This window comes from Dendrobium catenatum, unplaced genomic scaffold (assembly GCF_001605985.2).
Source record: "Dendrobium catenatum unplaced genomic scaffold, ASM160598v2 fragScaff_scaffold_466, whole genome shotgun sequence".
NCBI lineage: Eukaryota > Viridiplantae > Streptophyta > Magnoliopsida > Asparagales > Orchidaceae > Dendrobium > Dendrobium catenatum.
The window spans coordinates 306,901-327,874 of NW_021318928.1; the positions used below are offsets into that span (position 1 = coordinate 306,901).

At 34.9% G+C, this 20,974-nt stretch overlaps 1 protein-coding gene and 1 non-coding gene across 2 annotated transcripts; both read left to right on the top strand.

Annotated features, from left to right (window-relative positions):
- Positions 1 to 2,226: 2,226 nt before the first annotated feature.
- On the top strand, positions 2,227 to 14,744 carry LOC110103443 (GPI transamidase component PIG-T). The gene is made up of 5 exons (XM_028694387.1): positions 2,227 to 2,649; positions 3,430 to 4,626; positions 5,279 to 5,431; positions 5,683 to 5,863; positions 13,958 to 14,744. Exons 1-5 carry the CDS (start codon positions 2,395 to 2,397, stop codon positions 14,149 to 14,151), a joined length of 1,980 nt encoding a protein of 659 aa, XP_028550220.1. The 5' UTR covers positions 2,227 to 2,394; the 3' UTR covers positions 14,152 to 14,744.
- Positions 14,745 to 18,706: 3,962 nt separating this feature from the next.
- TRNAK-UUU lies at positions 18,707 to 18,779 on the top strand. The gene has a single exon. It is a non-coding gene; the product is annotated as a tRNA-Lys (tRNA).
- The last annotated feature ends 2,195 nt before the right edge of the window (positions 18,780 to 20,974 follow it).

Below are 20,974 nucleotides of genomic sequence, written 5' to 3' on the forward strand. Positions count from 1 at the left end.
AAAATAATATCAAAATAATTAATTTATTGTTTTTAAATTAATTTATAAGTAATTAGTAATTTCTTATTTTAAATGCATTTATTATTCTAAATAAAATCTCTATTTTTAGTTAACGCTAACTATTGACTAATTATTAAAGTTATCTAAACTGTACATTAAGGGTTTATTTGGTATTCTATTTTAAAAAGATTTAGCTTAATGCCACTAAATGTTTTTTATGGGGTTTTAACTCTATTATTTTGATAAATAAAAAAATCAACTTGGTCAGACAAAAATATAGATTCAAATATGAGTTGGAATTCAAAAATTAAATATGGAACAATCCAAACTTCAATATCACCAAACTTATAGTCGAATTGAACATCTTAGAGAGATGAGTCCAATAACCAACTTCAATTGCATCCGAGCCCAAAAGAGCCCAAATCAAAGGATTAAAATGTACTTGGAAGCTTCAGAGCATCAATTGGATGACCAAATGATATCAGTATATGACATGCTTATAATCAAATCGAGTGGGTCAACGAGATGAATCCAACGAGCCTAAGATCGCCTAATTGTGACATCATTATGACATATAAATGTTGGAAGAACACTCCATGGTCGATGGGATCATTTCCAACCATCCAATGGAACACTCCAAATTTGCCATAGATATTATCCATATTTATTAGGCACGTCACTTCCAAAAAATTGTGGAGCTTCATCCCGGCACCATCGCTAATGAATTTGTGCCACAAGTTCGTCGCTGCTGAACCTCTACCAGACCACTACTGTAGGACCTCCATCTGACAGCCATTGTCGCGCCTCCTCCTTACCATCGTCTTTCCCCGACTACAGTTCATTTAACCACCGTCACCCAGTGATTAATGTCTCTCTTACCATTATCACATGTCAACTATGGTCCGTTCGACCACTGTCAACAGTCGACTATAATCCCTCCGACCTCCATCGTATGCCAATTACAGTACTTCCAACCATTGTCGCCTGCCAACTACGGCTACTTTAACCACCATCATCAGTCCATTACAATCTTTCCAATTATCGTTGCCTGCCAACTACATTTTCTCTGACCACAGTCACATGACTACACCTTCCATTGTAGCCCTATTATAGCACTTTCGACCTCCGTCACTCGCCAACTACTATCCCTCGGACCACAATCTCCTAACTACGGTCCTTCCGACCCTCATCATCCATTGACTAAGATTCCTCCGACCACCGTTGCCCGACTACGATCCATCCTACTATCGTCACCTAACTATAGTCCTTTCAACCTCTATTGCCCGAGTTCAATCATTCTGACCACCGTTACCTAACTACGGTACTTCTGACCTCCATCACCAGCCAACTTTTGTCCCTTCAATCACTGTCCTTCCAACCTCTGACTATTGTCTTTCCAACCTGTGATTATTGTCCTTCCAACCTCCATTGCCTGTCGACTACAGTCATTTTAACAATCATCATCCGACTACGACACTACAAACCAAACGAGCAAGATAACACTCTTTTGAGAACAACTATCATGCGATTCTCCAAATATGCAATGTACTCTATACAATGTGTATTTATTTTATTAAGCAAACACCCTCCTCCAAAGAAGGGCATTATCTGCAACGAACCACCAACATTAGTGGAATCATTACAACCGGGCTAGACATTGTGGCTTTTCCCCTTTTCAAGAATTTTCACGTAAAAATTATGGTGTCTATTTTGAACATTGCACCTTTCTCTTTTATTTGTCTGCGTGATGGATGTTCATATAAAATTAAGAAGTTAAATTCTCTATCTCTACCATCACGAATTTTTCAAGACACAATAATAACTTTTTAATATTTTAATCCATTCTTTTTAAAATCTCACATTTAAAAGGATTAAGCAGTTGTTTGATTGATGAAAAATTAGAATAAAATTTTCTTACTGCAATAATTTTAGTAATTTTTCTTTTTAGTTTGAATAACATGTAAAGTAAATTTTTGGTTAGAAGCTCATTTTGATTTATTAGTTGGGAGTTTTGATCATTAATTAAGAGATTTTGAGTTTGAAATTTACGTGTATATAATATGAGTATGAATTTATCTTAATTGATCTAATTTTTTTAAATATATATATAAAGTAAAATTTTTATGAATTATAAATCACTATCTGTTTTTTTTTTTAAATTTATTTAATATGAATTAGATCCCCCACCATTAGAGTCGCCTACTAATTTTCTATTATAATGGGCCTTGCGCGCCCTGTACTGCATTCCATGGATCACTTACAAGACTCTATGACTGATCAGAGACGCCACTGATGAAGCAATCCAGGTGGGTTTTCGTCGCCGATAGGCACGTCCAGTCATCGTAGCTGGTGAGGCAACGAGCAATCCTAATCTTCGACGAATCCTCTGCGGCGATGGCGAAGCTCCGCCGGCAATTTAATTCCACCGTTTTCCTTCTCATTATCTTCTTTTTCAATTCTGTTCTCCGTCCAGCCCTAGCTTTGGTCGAAGGCGGCGAGGGACTGGAGGAGGAGTTCACTGAGGAGCTTCTTCTGAAACCGTTGCCCGATCGAAAAGTGCTTGCCCATTTCCACTTCCAGAGCTCAGCCCCTCCTTCCGTCGCCAACGGACGCCATCACCGCCTCTTCCCCAAGGCCATCGCACAGCTGGTTCGGCTTCTTATCGGTTTCTTATTCTTCTTTTGCAGATTGATTTATTATTTCGTGAGGATATAAATTGGGATTTTCTCCCTAGAGAGCGTTTAATTGCATGACTTTTTTGGCTAGTTGATTATGGTTGTGTAGTTCAGATGGAACTTGGACATAATTGTCTAAAAAGAAAAAAAAAATGAGGAACTTGTTGTTTGCGTGACTATGTTTCATTTTATCTTGAATGTGACAAAATTTTAATAACAGAATAAAAAAATCGCTCGTGAATTCGCATGCTTGATTTGGTTGAAGTGTTTGTTTTTTTACTTGGATCTTGAAAATGTTTTGTATATATGTCGCGGAGCTGAAGGCCCAGTCATGCAGCAAGACATGTTCTTTTCAGTATCATAATGTCACCGTTAAACTGCAGAGAAACTAATAGTACGATCAACGAGTGATTAAAAATCTAGTCTAGTACTACCTTTTGAAGATCTTAAGCAGGTTTCCATGCATGTTTCTTTTATCGTAAGTTTTCTAACATAATAGAAGTTTATTTAGCTATTTTGGCTCCAAGTATGTTGCTACTCTGCAACAATTAGATTATGTTCTTTAGCTGTTTTGCTGAAAAAATGCTTCGCAAACTAGTCATGCCAACTTTGCTGATTGGAGTTCAGGTTAACCGATAGAGAATTGTATCTGTTAAAGAACACGTAAGAATAAATGAGAAATTGCTTTTTCTCAACATCCTTTCTGTTCCTCTTTTTTGGTCGGCATGCAATAAAATTTATGATGCTTGAACAGGCACGCAAGTTTCAAATAAGGGAGCTGGAGTTGTCTTTCACACAAGGACGTTGGAACTATGAGAGATGGGGTGGATTTGATCCAATGTCAGCTTCCAATGCCAAGCCCCCTGGTGTTGAGCTTTGGGCAGCCTTTGATCTCCCTCTAAATGAAATTGATCATACTTGGAAGAATCTTACCCATGCTCTTTCGGGACTTTTCTGCGCTTCCATCAATTTCCTAGAGTCCTCCACTGCTTATTCTGCTCCAAGTTGGGGTTTCCATTCAAATTCAAGCAAACTACGATATGGGGCATTACCACGAGAAGCAGTTTGTACTGAGAATCTCACTCCTTGGTTAAAACTTCTTCCATGCCGTGATAAGACAGGGATAGCTTTATTATTGAACAGACCTTCTATTTACAGGAGTCACTACCACTCCCAAAGGCTAAGGCTGATATCTTCTGAGTTTACTGGTATAATTCTTGAACAGGCTCTGACTGTTGTCCTTCAACCAAGTATGAGAAGTAATAGTCCAGCTTCTTCGGGTTATGGATTTCTTCAACCAAGTTGGTCCATTAACTCATTATTTGGGAAGGAGGTGGTGGGGCAATGCGTTCTTGCAAAAACTAGCAGAATTTTTTTTGAACTGGAGAAGGATTTAGCTTTTAAAGTAGATAAGCTACAACCTTTGTCTTCTTGGAATAATTCAGCCTTTGAATTGTCCGGGATACCGAACAGTAATATCAGAGAGCTAAATGCAGTGAAAAATCTGGGAAGTTCTGTTCTCTATGTATTTGAAGTCAGCAACTCAAATGACCATATTCCTTTGGATGTAGGCATCCGTTGGAAAATTCCATTGGTTTGGTCTTGCCCTCGTGCACCTTTCCATATGAACCGTTATCTAATGGGAAGTGGAAATGAAAGAGGCTCTATTGCTATCTCTTTACGATCTACACATCTGCATGAACAGTTTTCTAAAGCTTCAGATGGTTGTGCGGTGCATGCTGTCATTTTCCAGGTTGTTCCTTGGTATGTTAAAGTTTATTATCACACGCTGCACATTTTTGTAGATGGAAAGACTCAGATCATCTCAGATGTGGTGAGAAAGATGAAAATCTCTCCTTCTGAAGACAAGTTATCACCTGGGTCTATGGAGTTGCTGCTTAGATTTCCTTGTAATATACAATCAGCTGCACTGACTTTAGATTTTGACAAGGCAAGTTATATTTTCTGTTTTAATCTTTATGTACCAATTTTTCATAGAAATTGACAATTTTTTCTAGAGCCCTGTAATTAAGTAGTTATTCACCAAGATAACCAATGACAATCATTCATTTTTGCATCATTACATTGAACTACTTGAAGAAATATCAACCATTGAGGGGAACATTTGTAGATCAATAACATCACTTACGGTAATTTTCACTATACTACCAGAAAAATTTTAATATTGTAAAACATGTCACACTTTAGTCGGTATTCACTGATAAACCATTGGTTTTAGTGATTTTCTCAAAATGGAGAAAAAGGATTCATGTAGCCGACCCCACGTAGTGGGATAAAGGCTTGATGTTGTTGTTGTTGTTGTATTATTTGGTTCATCATTCAGATGCTGTGAGCTTCCCAACACACAAACATGCACAATTTTTTTTTCAACTTTCTAGTCTGTAGTTGGAAGCTATACATGCAAGTCATTTGTCCTTTTGCGTGCCCTCTAGAGCAGTAACTTTCTATCTAGCTTATATGAAAATTTTCTATAGACATTACGTACTGTTTAAGTTTATATTTTAATCCTCAGTTTGAAAGTTTAACCAGATACAACCTTTAATTCATTTGCCTAAAAGTTTCTACATGCATTAAAATTGTAGGGATTCTTACACATAGATGAATATCCTCCTGATGCCAATCAGGGCTTTGACATTCCATCCGCTTTAGTCACTTTTCCTGACTTCAATTGTAGCAGAAGTTACCAGTTAGACGACTCGATACATTACATGTCCACTCTGCTATCTAAGTTTCAGGTATCATGAACTTGTGCTATCTTATGGTTTTATTATATTATTGAGTTAATTTTAATTTTATTTTATGCAATTTTTATTAAAAAGGCCACCCTTACACTTAAGATATGTTGAGAAAGTTTTTTTTTTTTTTCCTTTTTCTTTTTTATTGAGTATTTGAACCCTTGTCTTCACTTTGGAAGGCAAAGGCCTTATCAATTGATCTACTTTTACAAATGTTAGTTATTTAATTACTGTTTTCTTATATTTTGCAGGAGGAAAATCCTGTCCAAACATATACGGAAGTATTGCTTGTTCCCTTAACAACTCCCGATTTTAGCATGCCTTATAATGTCATCACATTTACATGCACTGTTTTAGCATTATATTTTGGATCAATGCTCAATGTCTTGAGAAGAAGGGCTGGTGAAGAAGAGAGATTAGAAAGAAGTAAAGGTATATTTTTATTTTGAAAATTGCTCTGTTGTTGAATCTTTTTCCTATTATTTTAAAGAGAAAATATCTTCATTTGTTACATCTTGTTATGGAGAAAAAATATTCTAGACTATAATCTCAACTCTGGAAGCTTTGACCATGCATATTCCAATTATTCTTGCAACATATTTTCCCCTTTGGTAGAAATTTGCTTGCTAATGTTTTGTATTATATTCGTATGAAAAACTAAACTGCTACTGCCTATGAACAACTTGTTAATATCATATAATATGTACGCCTAAATAGCTTGGCTGATTGTATGCACAATCTAGATATCGTGCCTGCAGTTATTGTTGTCTTACTTACATTTGTGCATATCTGATCTTGTACAGTGGTACATAATTGAAGCTGTTTACGTAACTGGAGTCCATATTTTCCTTCTTAGATAGTTAGATACTAGATTCCACATATTCATCAAAGGACTAATGAGTTTAATGCTATGAACTAAGACCATATTTGTTGATGTGTATAAATGTAGTATCTAGCATGGGTAAGCTGCGACCAGCTATAGTTCTAATTTTACCAAGTAAGATGGAAATTATTAACTTGATGCTCCTTAGAGAAGTGACTGTTAGAGGCATCACCATTAGCGTTATTCAAACAGTTGGAATAACATTTTGAATACTTCAAAGCTGCTAAGATCTTATTACTTGTTATTGAAGTTAAACTTATTGGTTTACATTATGAAGTAATTAGCAATGCTGCATTAAAATGTGAGTTAAAGAGCAATCATACATTATTGTGTACCAGCTTAGCTTAAATTTTGATTAAAGTGTTTTGTTTGGATTCATCCACGCAATGGATTGAAGTCAACTTGTAGATCAAGAGCACTATATTGTAATGTGTGATCCTGTGTATAAGAGCATGTGACAGAGTTTTAGTTATCAATAAAGGATTCAAACTGAACCAAACTAGTTGATGCGGCTGTAAATATGCGGAACCCCTCAAAAATAAACAAATGCTTGGGTTCCAACACCTTTGTTTCGGGTCATGTGATGTGATGGTATTAATTGTTAAGCTAGCTACCTGAAAATTTCTTGATTTCAAAACATGTCTCTGGCAGATCTGAGCTACAGTTTACAGTTCTGCATTGCAAAGTAATAAAATAATTGAGGAAAAAAAAAAGATTAAAAGTAGTTAGAAAATATTTCCAGATAGTCCTTCGGAAATGCTGGATATAATAATTTCGTATAATGAAATACATCCCTTGAACGGTTAAGCTTGATAACGTAGGTAATTTGACAAATTCGAACATGAAATGCACACGTTGACTATTGTCATGAAGATTAATATCCTTAACTCAAGCAATGTTGGTTGCTATTTTGTCATTAGTCATTTTGTTGTTACTTACCTAAATTCCACCATATATTCAAGTTAGTCACCCTAGCAATCTTTCAAATAGTATTCTTCTATTGGTTGTGGTTAGATTTTTATCATGAAGGACTTCTTCATCACTTATTTGTTTATTTCTTGCAAATATTTTTGAGCAGCTTCATCCATGTTTCGTTTATTCTCTTTTCCGCACTAATTTTACTTTCCATGTTGTATTATTGTGTATAAAAATTCGTTGATAATTAAGTTGAACTTGGTGGAAATGGACGTTTGACAAAATTAGGAGTAATAAATCAAGGAATGGTTATATTTAATAGATTGTTGGAGTTAACATCTATTGAATATAAAATGGTGAAAATATATTAGATGCTTGAATATGTACAATTAAAAATAAAAAATACATTGGTTAAATACAACAACAACAACAACATCAAGCCTTTTTCCCACTACGTGGGGTCGGCTACATGAATCCTTTTTCTCCATTGTGTCCTATTAAAAGTCAAATTCTCGTTTAAATCTAATAAAGAAAGGTCATTCCTAATATTTTCTAACCAAGTCTTTTTAGGTCTACCCCTACCTTTCTTAACATAAGTCAAATCTAATACCTCTACTCTCCTAACCGGGTCATCACAAGGCCGCCGTTTTATGTGACCAAACCATCTAAGGCGACTTTCTCTAATCTTATCTTCTACTGGAGCTACTCCAACCTTTTCACGTATATGCTCATTTCGTATCCTATCTCTATGGGTAAAGCCACTCATCCACCTGAGCATCCTCATCTCTGCCACACTTAACTTAGTATTATGCTTCTCTTTTAAAGGCCAACATTGGTTAAATGATTGATAAAATTAGTGTTGAAAAATTATGAAGAAAATAGAGATATAGTTGTTCAAAAAAAACTTTAGCATAGAGTGTGTTTAACATCTCATGCAACAACTGATATTATTATTAAAAAACAAGGATTATACGAACGATTGGAAAACCAGAATTCATAAATTGGCCGTGAATTGTTGGGACAAGATTAATAAAGATGGTTGGGACAAGTTAAAAAGAATGGTGGTGATGAGTTATCTTATTTAAGAGAAATTGTGGATTTTAGTCTATTATCTTGTTTTAGCAAACTTGACCTTACGTCCATTAGAAATTTCTGTGCACTCAAACAAGTGTCCCATGTCCTTCAGTCAATCTGGAAAGATTTTCAGTTTGAGCCTACCATCAAATGAAGGTGCCCTGTATTTACTTTGTAAGTTATCTCATCTTCGAATCATGCTCTTGGCGCATAAGTGGAACCTCACAATTTTGAAAGCGGTTATTGGACACAAAATAACTTGTGATTAGATTCATGTAAGATTGCCTCCTTACAAAGAGGATACTCTATTGATGTCGGAGGGCAATGATTTCCATGAACGAGAGGCTTTAACTCGATGATTCATTCCTGCAGGAATTCTAGGTGGTGTTATGATCTTGTGATCTACACCTGCATCCAATTTTAGTCTCTTCTAGGTATCGCCATGCTTTTCACGTTTTCCTTTAGGAACAATAGTATGTTAGCTTTTGCTTGTATTTAGAAAATGCACGGAAGTCGTGAATCCTCTGATAATGCAGTGTCTAAAGGATCAGCGAGGCCTTCACAATAAATGAGTTTGTAATTCATGTGAGTTTATTAGGCTTGTGGTAAATTCAATATTTTATGATGGACAAGCAAGCTATCATTACATTGTCCATCAATCAGATAAACTTGATATGGATTTTCATGTTGAGAGACCATAAAATGCAACCCATGCTCTTAATACTGACTTGATATAGTAGGATTATGTGGAGATCTTATACTAGATATCCAGAAATCCTATAACCTACATTGTAAGTCTTTGAATTATTTAGTGACTTGTGATACATTGTAAGTCTTTGAATTAATTAGTGACCTATTGATGTAGAACGGATACGGGGGAAGGGGTCATTTGAATAATTAAAATATGAATTTAATTTTAGACTACAAAAACAAGGGGAAGTGGAGGGAAAATTTGAATTTCAAATTATCTTAATTGGGAAGGGATTAATTAGGATTTGATGAAGGATGGGGATCGACGGTTACTAGGGGTAATTGGAGTTGATTGAGGGCTTTAATGGAGAGGCATTAATTAGAGAGGAGGTGAGAGAAGGGGCCGGCCTTATGGAGAGGGAGGAGAAGTGTCCACATACAACATATGTGGATCAAACATTAAATGGTATGGGGCGAATTAAATCTGAAATTAATTTCAGATTGAGAGTAATTTGAGGAGGCTCTCTAATGTAGAATTTATTAAATTGGAAATGTTTTGAAATTCAAATTTATTTGAATTCAAAATTGAATGATTTTCCAAATTAAAAAAATCTTATTTATGAAGGTAATCAAGAGGCTATTTTGAATTCAAAATTCAAAATTTGTGGAGGAGGGAATAGGCTACGGGTGAGGTGGTCGGCCAACTATGGAGATGGAGGGGTTGATGTTTGATCCAAAAGAAAAGTTAACCAAAATCAAACGAAATAAAATAAAAACTGATGGTGAATGATGGAGACTATAGATGAGAGGACGGATAAAAAAAAATAAAAATAAAAATAAAAATAAAATGATACAAACCACGAACCCGGACTCTTCCTGCGGCTGGTGGGTACTACGTTGCCCTCCCCGAGGGACTTCAATCCACGAGCCCGGATCCATCCCGCGGCTGGTGGAAACAAGATTGTCCTCCCATAGGACTTTTCCTCTCCAGAACTCACACAGAAATCAAGACAGGCTCTAATTCTTTTTTTTTTTAATAATCCATCATGTTCTAATACAAGAGCAAAGGCCTCTATATATAGGCCTTAAAAGAAATTAAAAGACAATTTTGCCCCTTAGGCTTACATAAAAAAAAATCCCTTAAGGGTAAAAAAGTAAAATGCATAATTAAATAAAAATTACAATTAATAAAGTAAGATAAAATGAAGGGATCTCGGCCGTCGATCTTGGTCTCTTCCTTTGATTAATGCCCATCGTCGGATGTCCGCATCATTCTCCCGGGGTGGAAAAGAGCTCGACTCTGTCGAGTCCGCACCCTGGGTAACCATGCTCTGATACCAAACTGATGTAGAACGGATATGGGGGGAGGGGTCATTTGAATAATTAAAATATGAATTTAATTTCGGACTTCAAAAAAAAAAAAGAGGAAGTGGAGGGAAAATTTGAATTTCAAATCACCTTAATTAGGAAGGGATTAATTAGGATTTGATGAGGGATGGGGATCGGCGGTTACTAGGGGTGATTGGAGTTGATTGAGGGCCTTAATGGAGAGGCATTAATTAGAGAGTAGGTGAGAGAAGGGGCCGGCCTTATGGAGAGAGAGGAGAAGTGTCCACATACAACGTATGTGGATCAAGCATTAAATGGTATGAGGCGAATTAAATCTGAAATTAATTTCAGATTGAGAGTAATTTGAGGAGGCTCCCTAATTTAGAATTTATTAAATTGGAAATGTTTTGAAATTCAAATTTATTTGAATTCAAAATTGAATGATTTTCCAAATTAACAAAATCTAATTTAGGAAGGTAATCAAGAGGCTATTTTGAATTCAAAATTCAAAATTTGTGGAGGGAAGAGGCTATGGGTGACGTGATCGGCCAACTATGGAGATGGAGGGATTGATGTTTGATCCAAAAGAAAAGTTAACCAAAATCAAACGAAATAAAATAAAAACGGAGGGTGAATGATGGAGATTATAGATGAGAGGACGGATAAAAAAAATAAAAATAAAAATAAAAACCATACAAACCACGAGCCCAGACTCTTTCTGCGGCTGGTGGGTACTACGTTGCCCTCCCCGAGGGACTTCAATCCACGAGCCCGGATCCATCCCGCTGTTGGTGGAAACAAAATTGTCCTCCCATAGGACTTTTCCTCTCCAGAACTCACACAGAGATCAAGACAAAGGCTCTAATTTTTTTTTTTTAATAATCCATCATGTTCTAATACAAGAGTAAAGGCCTCTATATATAGGCCTTAAAAGAAACTAAAAGACAATTTTGCCCCTTGGGCTTACATAAAAAAAATCCCTTAAGGGTAAAAAAGAAAAATGCATAATTAAATAAAAATTACAATTAATAAAATAAGATAAAATGAAGGGATCTCGGCCGTCGATCTTGATCTCTTCCTTTGATTAATGCCCACCGTTGGATGTCCGCATCACCTATGTTATGCGAATTCTCAATTTCCTTTGCTTGGGGGAAGGGTTTTTATAAATGATGCATCAAATTCTACCTTAATTTGCTTATATTTGAAATATGAACCACATCCACAATCATAGAATGCATCTTGGATATAAAAAATTATTATCTTGTCTTAAAGGTGTCGATTTTCGATTCAATTGACCACTTGTTTTGATAAAATCTAGTATGATTTGCTAAGCATAAATAATGAAGGTCAACTTTAGAGTTTAAAGTTTTTGTTTGAGTAAATCTAAAACCAATGACATTGAGTATAATTTTAGTAGTAATAGATCTAGTGGTGGAATTGTGACTTTGAGTGATCAAGTCATTAAAATGAGTGCACATTTTAGATATCTTGGATTTTGTTGTTCAAAATAATGGTGAAATAGATGGGGATATTATTAAGTAGAATTTAAGTTGGACGGTTAAAGTGGAGGAATGCATCCGGTTTGTTGTGTGATAGAAAAGTACCCCTCAAACTTAAGAGAAATTTTTATAACATATTGGTGAGACAAAATTTTATAGCACGGAATGTTGGCCATTAAAAAAGAAGCATAAAATTAAGCTAACTATTGCAAAGATTTGGATGCTCAAGAGGATGAGTGGCTTTATACTTAAAGACAAAATATGTAACGAGTATATACGTAAAAAAGTTGGAGTAGCTTTAGTGGCAAAGAAGATTAGAAAGAGTCGCCTTAGATGGTTTGGTCACGTAAAGTATTGGCCTTCTAATGACCTTGTTTGGAGAGTAGAAGTATTAGAACCAACCTATGTTAAGAAAACTAGATGTAGACTTAAAAAGATTTGGTTATAAAGTATGAAAAATAATTTTTTTATTAAATTTAAATGAGAATTTGAATTTTAATAGGGCACAATGAAAAAAAAAAGGATTCAGATAGATGACCCCACATAGTGGAATAAAGGCTTGTTGTTGTTGTTTTTGTTGTGACGTGCTACCCACGGGCATGGCTCATGCTATTTTGAATAGGCTTCGTTATATGATTCAAATGTTGTGCATTTTGAGAGATGTAGTATTTATAATTTTATGACTTATAGGATAAGGGTGGTTTTGAAACCTACAAAGCCCAAGGGTAGTATGAATTTGAATAAGAATCTAGTGCTTCTAATACTACTACTACTACAACAACAATAACAACAAGAAGCCTTTGTCCCACTTAGCGTTTCTAATAAAATGAAAAATTTGTTGTATATTCTAATGTAGAGTCTATATGATCTTTATGATGAATGCAACAACTTGACTAGTATCCCCTTAGCCCTTAGGGTGATTATGGAAAGATTATTTGGCTTATGGTGAAATGAGTATTTAACTTTTGGACATATTTGATCATTAAACTTCTCGGCTATCAAAGGGCAATTTTTTCTTGGAGGAAAAGTAGGAGGAATTTTATATCAAATGTTTGAGATGTTGGAGAACTATTGGTGATATTTTTATGGATTTTGGATAAGTTGTTAAGAGTTGTGATGTTTTTAATCTTGTTGCGCATAGTAATTTTTTTTTTCCTATATAGGGCTTTTGGCTTGGGTGTCTTAGGGATATTGGGGAGTTGAGGTTTTGGAAGTTATGAGAAATGTGGGGAATTTTTTAGAGAGTTTTTGTAGATGTTGAATGTGTTTTGGAGTTGAGGGAAGCTAAGTTTGAGGTTATATAGAAGAGATAAAAATTGTGTTGAAAAAGATAAGGAATACTTGCATGATGTATATATATATATATATATATAATTCTAAATCTCTGATATTTTTGTTTCGTGTTCAGTTTTATCTATATTATTATTGAATTGTTTAGTGCTATAGATTTTTTATCAAAATGAGAATTCGGCTCTTAACCGGACACAATGGAAAAAAAAGATTAATGTGTAGCCGACCCCACGTAGTGGGATAAATGCTTGATGTTGTTGTTGTAAAGATTTTTTTATCAAAAAGCAACACATTGGAATTTCAAAGATTCTCTATTTTTTTCTAAAATTTTGCTGAAATTATTGGGTTATTTTGATCATTTCATTATGAATCGGTTCTAAAATATATTACCACTTGTTCACATTCAAAGAAAGCAAGTCCTTAAATTAATTGATGATTTATGATTTATGAATCCTCAAATTTTTTTTAGTGGATGATTGGTATGCAGAGCTCTCACACAAGGGGTTTTGTGATGGTATGTGAGAGTATTAGGTTTGTCTTACATATGATTGTTGAAAATATGCTAATGGAAAAATACCAAGTGGTTGGCCTCCCATACATATATAAATGGATTTGATTGCAGGTGTATCAAGCTCAACTTTGATTTACTTTTGATTAATTCTCCTGACAATGTAATATGGAGTATATACAAATATAAGCAAGCTACGTATGAACGTTTGATGGTTGTAGATGATAACTAATATCTTGAGTCGTAAATTTTCTGCACTGAGATAGAATTAAACTTGAGTTTTTCTTGTGCTTATTACAAATTTGATTGGAATCCGTCTCCTCCCATCTTTCTTGCAGCTTCCGAGAAACCTGGGCTGATTCCCCTGCTCCTGTCCAAGTTGTCTTCAAAGCTAAAGATAAAAGGGAAAGCACCAGAATCTTCTCCATCATTATCAGCATCTTCTTCCATACTGGGGCCTAAACTACTAACTAAAGTCATGCTAGTAGGCTTACTAGCCGTTATCTGGAACTACTATCTCAAAAATGGTTAAACTTTCAGCCCTCTAGTTTCATTTTATCAGATGCTTGCAGTTCAAACTGTGCTCTTGTTATTATTTGAACAAGCTGAGGCTTCGTTGGATGTGGCTTTCTTACTGCTTCATAAAGCAACTTTTTAATACAAAAATAGAAAGCTGCTTTAAGCAGCATTAAGAAAGCCTCCCCAAAAGAGTTGATGGGGGGATCATATAGCTTCTAACCATCAATCTTTGGATGTGCTGCTCTTACAGCAGAAATTTTGCAGCAGCTCACATTACAAGATTCTTTTGATTTATTTAAAAGTTAGTTTTTTCGGTGATTTGAAGCTTTTTGGAGATCAGATGCTAACAACTCATTCAAGAAGTCTTCATCTTGAAAGAGTAGAATGTTAGGTGTATTCTGCTTATTCAAATTCAAGATCTTAACAATAATTAGTCGGCATCCACTATTTATGTTTGAGTTTTTAGGTAGTTATAGTAAAAACTTAAGATAGTGTTCTTCTTTTTATTAAACCTTTAGGTGGTCTTGTTGGGCGTTACTATAAATTAACGCATGGTCTGTAACTTTCAGCAAATATGAGAACTATCATGATTCTTGTATTGTAGTTGGCTCTTTTCTTAGACTTTTTATCAAACGTACTGTTTAATATCAGCTGCTTCATGATTTTAGGTCATGCTAAGTTGGTAAATTTGATAGCCTTGTACTAAAGGCAGCTTATCATCGATTTATATATATATATATATATATATAACATGGAGATGACCGGCATCAATAAGGGGAGACCACTTGGTAAGCTTAATGTAGCAATTATAAACCAAATACAATATATGGTAGAAAACCTGACATTAATTAATGTCATTTGCAAGCTTGATGAGAACATGTGACGGATCCAGTAAGGTTACCGAAACCATCCCATTTAGCTTGAGGTTGAAAAAAAATCTATGAATGGTATCAAGAGATGGTGGTTTGGTAGAAAAAATCAACCAAAGAGAATTGAAAAGGAACGACCAAAGCATGAATTTTCCGATCAGACCAAAGGGAAGGCAAACCACAAAAAGATGATACCCTAAGCTCAGGAAATTCATTAACGGAAGAAGAACCCAGAAGAACATCCAAAAATGAACGCGAAGAAGATGAACCCCTTAAAAAATCAGGGTCGCAAAGCTTCAACGTCATCCTGGCACACGCCGGAAGGAAAAGAAACAACCAAAAAATCAAAAGCGAACCAGAAAAGAAAAGAAAACTTCCCTGGATAAGCAATGAAAGCAACCCACCGGAGAGTGTTCCAGCAACCGCGAAGGAAAAGCTAGGGTAAAGTCCTAGTGGAGTGGCCGAAACGAAAGAGCGAGAGGATTTATGTTCTTAAGTCTAATGACTAATATATGGTCTTTTCATTGTACATTGACTCCAAATAAGAGAAAAAAAATAAGGGCACCACAAATGGGCTTAACCTACCTGAGCTGAGGCCATCACCTCATTAATCAGTCGTGTTCATCATCAACTAATGAATTCACTAAGGAGTTTTTTGGGTTGATAAAAAATAGTATATTAAAAATATTTTTTTATTTATTTAATTGAATACACTAAAAAATCAGGATTATAATTTTTTTTATTTAGTTTGAAGTAAGGAAATACAAAGCAAAGTAGCAATTTATTTAGATAGTTGATTGGAGGTGGCCGACGACGATGGTCGTTAGTGTGTTGGCGGTGGCGGAGACTAGTGGTGGTAGTGATGGTAATGGATAACCAACATTACTTTTAAAAAAATTGTGTAAAATATTAAAAATTGAATTTGTGTATATAGTGGCGGTTAAAACTATAGGGTCTTGCCTAGGTGAGAAGATTCCACTATACTAGAGTGAGTTACAAAGCTTGGCTTATCTTTTAACTTGGATTTAGTGAACTTACAATAGTTTGGAGAGTTGGTTGAACTTTGTATAGGTACTCAGGAGCATGTAATGACCTTAGTCAGATGATGGAAGCCCGAAGTCTAGTAACAACGGTTGTAAGAATATCCACCAGGTGTTGGTGGCCGTGCAGAGATCCGATGGCGATTGGGATGAGGTTTGTTGACGGTCAGGCGGAGGTCTATCGCCAATTGGTGGCCATGTAGTGCTTCGACTGCGATCGCCGGCCTGATAGATAGTGATGTCAACTTTTGACCCGATCCGAAACCCGACCCGAACCCGATCCGAAAAAATCCGGGTTCGTGTTGATCCGTTTAGCAAACGAGTAGGGTTCGGGTTCGGGTTCAGATTTTCGACCCGTTTCAAAAACGGGGCGGGTTCGAGTTGACCCAAAAGCCTTAAATCAACCCGATAATGATCCGAAAAATCCAGGTTCGTCATTATCGCGCTCGCACGGTCATGCGCTCGCGCCTCATGCCGTCGCCCGCTGCCGGGCTGCTACGCATTCGGTCCCCCGAGGACTCCGTTCCGGACGCACGGTGCAGTCCCGCGGATTGCCTGACCCGGACTCCGTCTGAAGTTCAAACTCGTGCGGTCGCTTGGTCCAGCGGACTCCTTCCACATGCACGGTCCAGCGGACTTCGTCCGCACTCCGCTGTCGCGAGCTCCGTTCTCTGCCACGCGGGTCGGGTCGGTCAACTCGACAACTCGGCAGAGTCTGGTCCGGTTTGAAATGTCCAACTTGTTTGCAAAAATGGGTCGGGTTTGTGTTGACCCGTTTAGATCCGGGTCAACTCGGGTTCGACCCGAACCCGACCCGTCGACCCGAATTGACACCCCTACTGATAGAGGTATGGCGGTGGTAGTGATGCCATAATCTAATTTGGAAGTTTTTTTATCTTTTAATTTATACAATCAGAGCTATCTAATTTTTTTTATCAATCAAAATAGCAGCATAAATAAAATATCAATCAAAACATATATATATATATATATTTGTATTCATTTCTCAAAAAACATGTATATTATTTAGGATCTATGCACTTTATGAAAATATAAAAATTTTCTTAGTAGAATTTTTGGTTGCTTACTACTAGAATATTTCGACACTTTTTGAAATAAGCTTAGTTATATTTATTTACTATAATGCATCAGAAATTAATGTGAATATATTATTGAGTAATAATTGGTTGATATTACTATTATAGTATTGTGATAATAATTTGCATGGGGTGAAAAATAAGTAAAAACTAGTTATTTATTGATGTTGGCTGAAGACTGATTGACATGTACATGATGGTGGGTTGGCGGACTTTCCTTTTTAGGTCAGGACAAGGGAGCATGAGTGTGAGATTGACCAGGATTTCTCAGGTTCTATTTCTTTTTGTTTAGTTTTTATTTTGTACTCATGACAGAATAGTAATAATATGATTGTTGGATAAAGATATTTTTAAGGATGATTATGGGATAAAGATGCTAACAAGGATATTCGTTAACTTAAGTGGAAGAGATTGTGAAATCCTTTAAATAAAAAAAAGCTAAACTCTTAAACATCGACGCGCTTTTTGATATAATAGTTGAAATTTTATAGTTAAGCATGTTCATCCTAGAGAAATCCTAAAATTAATGAGCTAATAGGAGGTTACACCAACATGACAAAACTGTGAAATATTTTGGCCAAAGGGAACAATATCTTGATAATTAAGAATTTGAGTTATTACACTTCCCTCGATGAAGGACATCATTTAAATCGACTATAAATACTAGTATAATCATTTTAACTAGGTCAAACCCTGTGGTTTTTCTCTTTTTCAGAATTTTCTACATAAAAATCTTGGTGTCTTTTTATGAAACTTGTACATTTCTCTCTTATTTATGTGTGTGTTGGATCTTCATATAAAACTAGGATGTTAAACATTTACTTCTCTACCGCTACGAGGACTCTGGCATGCAATAATACTCATCGTATATTTCACAAACAACAACAACAAGCCTTTATCCCACTATGTGGGGTCGGCTATATAAATCTTTTTTTTCTTCATTGTGTATTGTTAAAAGTCAAAATTTCATATAAATCTAATAAAGAAATGTCATTTCTAATATTTTCTAACCAAGTCTTTTTATGTCCACCTCTATCTTTCTTAGCATAAGTCAAATCTAATATATCTACTTTCCTAACCGGGTCATCGGAATGAGAAATTATTCTGTGCGGATGCCAAACTCATCCAGATACCAACCAGAATGAGCCACGTCGGCACCGCAACTTGACACTACAACGTACCGCACTCGGTAATGCTGACTTGGCTCATTCTAGTCGGTCTCAAGATGTAGAGCTGGGTTCGACGTCCACACAGAATAATTTCTCCATCGGAAGGCCGCCGTTTTATGTGACCAAATCATTTAAGACGGCTTCTCTAATCTAATTTTTCACTGAAGCTACTCCAACAATACTCATTATATGTCTCAATTAAATAAAATATAAAAAATGTACACAATAGCAGAAAATGCATAAGTATGATCCAATAATGTATAATTTATCAATGTCATATTCTTAGTTTTTTTAAAATGGCATTTGCGGCTTAAAATGACTTGTTTATGAGACCTAGGTAGAGTGATCCAGATTACATTTCATTTAACAAATATTCTACAAATCATTAAAGTTGCCGTCTTAGCTCAGCTGGTAGAGCGCATGGCTTTTAACCATGTGGTCGTGGGTTCGATTCCCACAGACGGCGCAAGTTTTAAAGTACGAAGCAAGAAATGTCACAAGTAACATTTTACTATTTTTAGACGTAATCCTCTAACGTTGTAACATTTATTTTTATTTGTAAATTTGATTTTTCTTACATCTTTCATAATTTGGATGAACTTTTTTAATATATTTATGTCTAAACTTTACAAATTAAATAAGGCTTTTTAATATCATATTTAAATATAAGAAAATTGTATAAATTTTTTATCAAATTTTCATTTCTTATTCTGTCTCTAAGAGTGAAATCACTTATCCACGTGAGCATTCTCATCTCTGATAATGGCTAAGCAGCTCTACACATTCTCAAGTGGATGAGTGGTTGGGTGTCTATGACGACATAATTTGGTTATAACTCTTTAATAGAGGTATTTTAATAAATCTAACTAAAATAAAAATATTTCATTATATATCTCATGTTGAATCGTTTCATCATATATTCTTTATTCAACATTTTTAAGTGTTTTAATGACTTTATAATTGAATAATGTCAGACTTGTTTGATTCTTCAATTAATATCCTATTGTTTTATAATATGTTTTAAGCAATTGATTAGAGTCAATTGTACTCAAATTAGATCATGTTCTGTGTTGATGGGTTCATTTTATCAAGACATTCAGTTTGATTATTAGTTCATTAAAATTGGCCTAAAATTTTATTATGTACTTTAAGTTATTTATATTTATTTTGGTTCATTTGAACTTGAATTAGATCACTTTTGTGTTGCTGGGTTCATTTTATCGAAATATTTAATTTTGATAATAACTTTATTAAAATTGCAGTTCATATGATCATAAATTTATTATTATTTTTTATTTTTAATTCAAATATTATCTCGAGATTTATATTGATCACCCTTATTTTTGGACATAGAAGTCAATGTCTTCCAAAAATAATCTCTTGAAGATTCAAAACATATATTTTATTATTGGTTGTTGGCATAATCGCTTGGGTATTGGCTTTATTTCAATAACTTTGCATTTGGTTTCCTTTATTATTAGATTATATGCAAATAATGAAATATTGTATTATAAATTGAGGTTAATGAAATCGGTTTAAGACCTTTTTTTTGCCTGAGTTAATGGACTTTAGTTTCATTGTATTTCATTTCTCTGGTTTGAGAATTTGTTTTCAAATGCTTTCCTCATTCACTGCTACTTTTGGCTATTGTGATCTGTGAAAGGGGTGCAAAAAATGAACTGATATGTCAACTCGGAGCTATTATTCTGTGCGGATACCGGATGGTTTTTCTGTCCAGTTAAGCGCTCGGTATCGAGCAGTACTGAGTGGCACCGAGCGCGGGTACCATATAGACGACGAGAGTAATATGATAGAGGTCAAGTGTTTATGATTAGACAACAAAAGTCAAATGATGGGGACTCGTGTTAGTAAGTAGGCGATGAGAGTTGTAAAATGGAAGGCAAGCTATGCTGGCGATAGTTACTAATGGTGCCATTATCAACGATCGTCGAGCAATGCAATAGAGTTCTTCATGTCTCTTTGCATCATAAACCCCCTCATGAAGAAAATGAGGTTTGATTTATATCTTTTTAAGAAGGCCACTTTGATAAATTTGTGTGGAATAAAAAAAAATACTCAACCAAATGCCCATTTCATTCCACTTGACTAAAGAGCATTAATTCATTATTTGAGTTCCTTAACTACTCAAAATTAAATTATATTGGTCTTATTGGATTTGTCTTGTTGAGATGCTCAATTTAACTCTAAGCATGCACGATTCATACACGATTTAATTCTTCCATTAGTGTCAAAAAAACTTTTCAATATGATTTAAGAGCTTGATTTGAGTTTATTTGGACTCATATCAAATCATTATTTGTATTATTGGATTTGTCTTATCGAGACACAATTTGACTAAAGTTTGTTGAAATTGGAATTTAAATGATCTTGAATTTAATTCTAAAAATAATAATTCAAATATTACATTATGATTCATGTCAATCATCTGAATTTTTTGGAGACATAATTTTAATTTATCAACTCTAATATTTTTTTTAATTTATAATTTTACTATTTTTATCAACTCTAATATATCCATGAATTCAAGAGCCTCAAAATGATAGATTTTATACATAGGGGAGAGTTGCCTGTTGTCGTGTAACATCATAAATATTATCAATATCATATATTTTATATTATAGTGATTCTTTCTTCAATTTT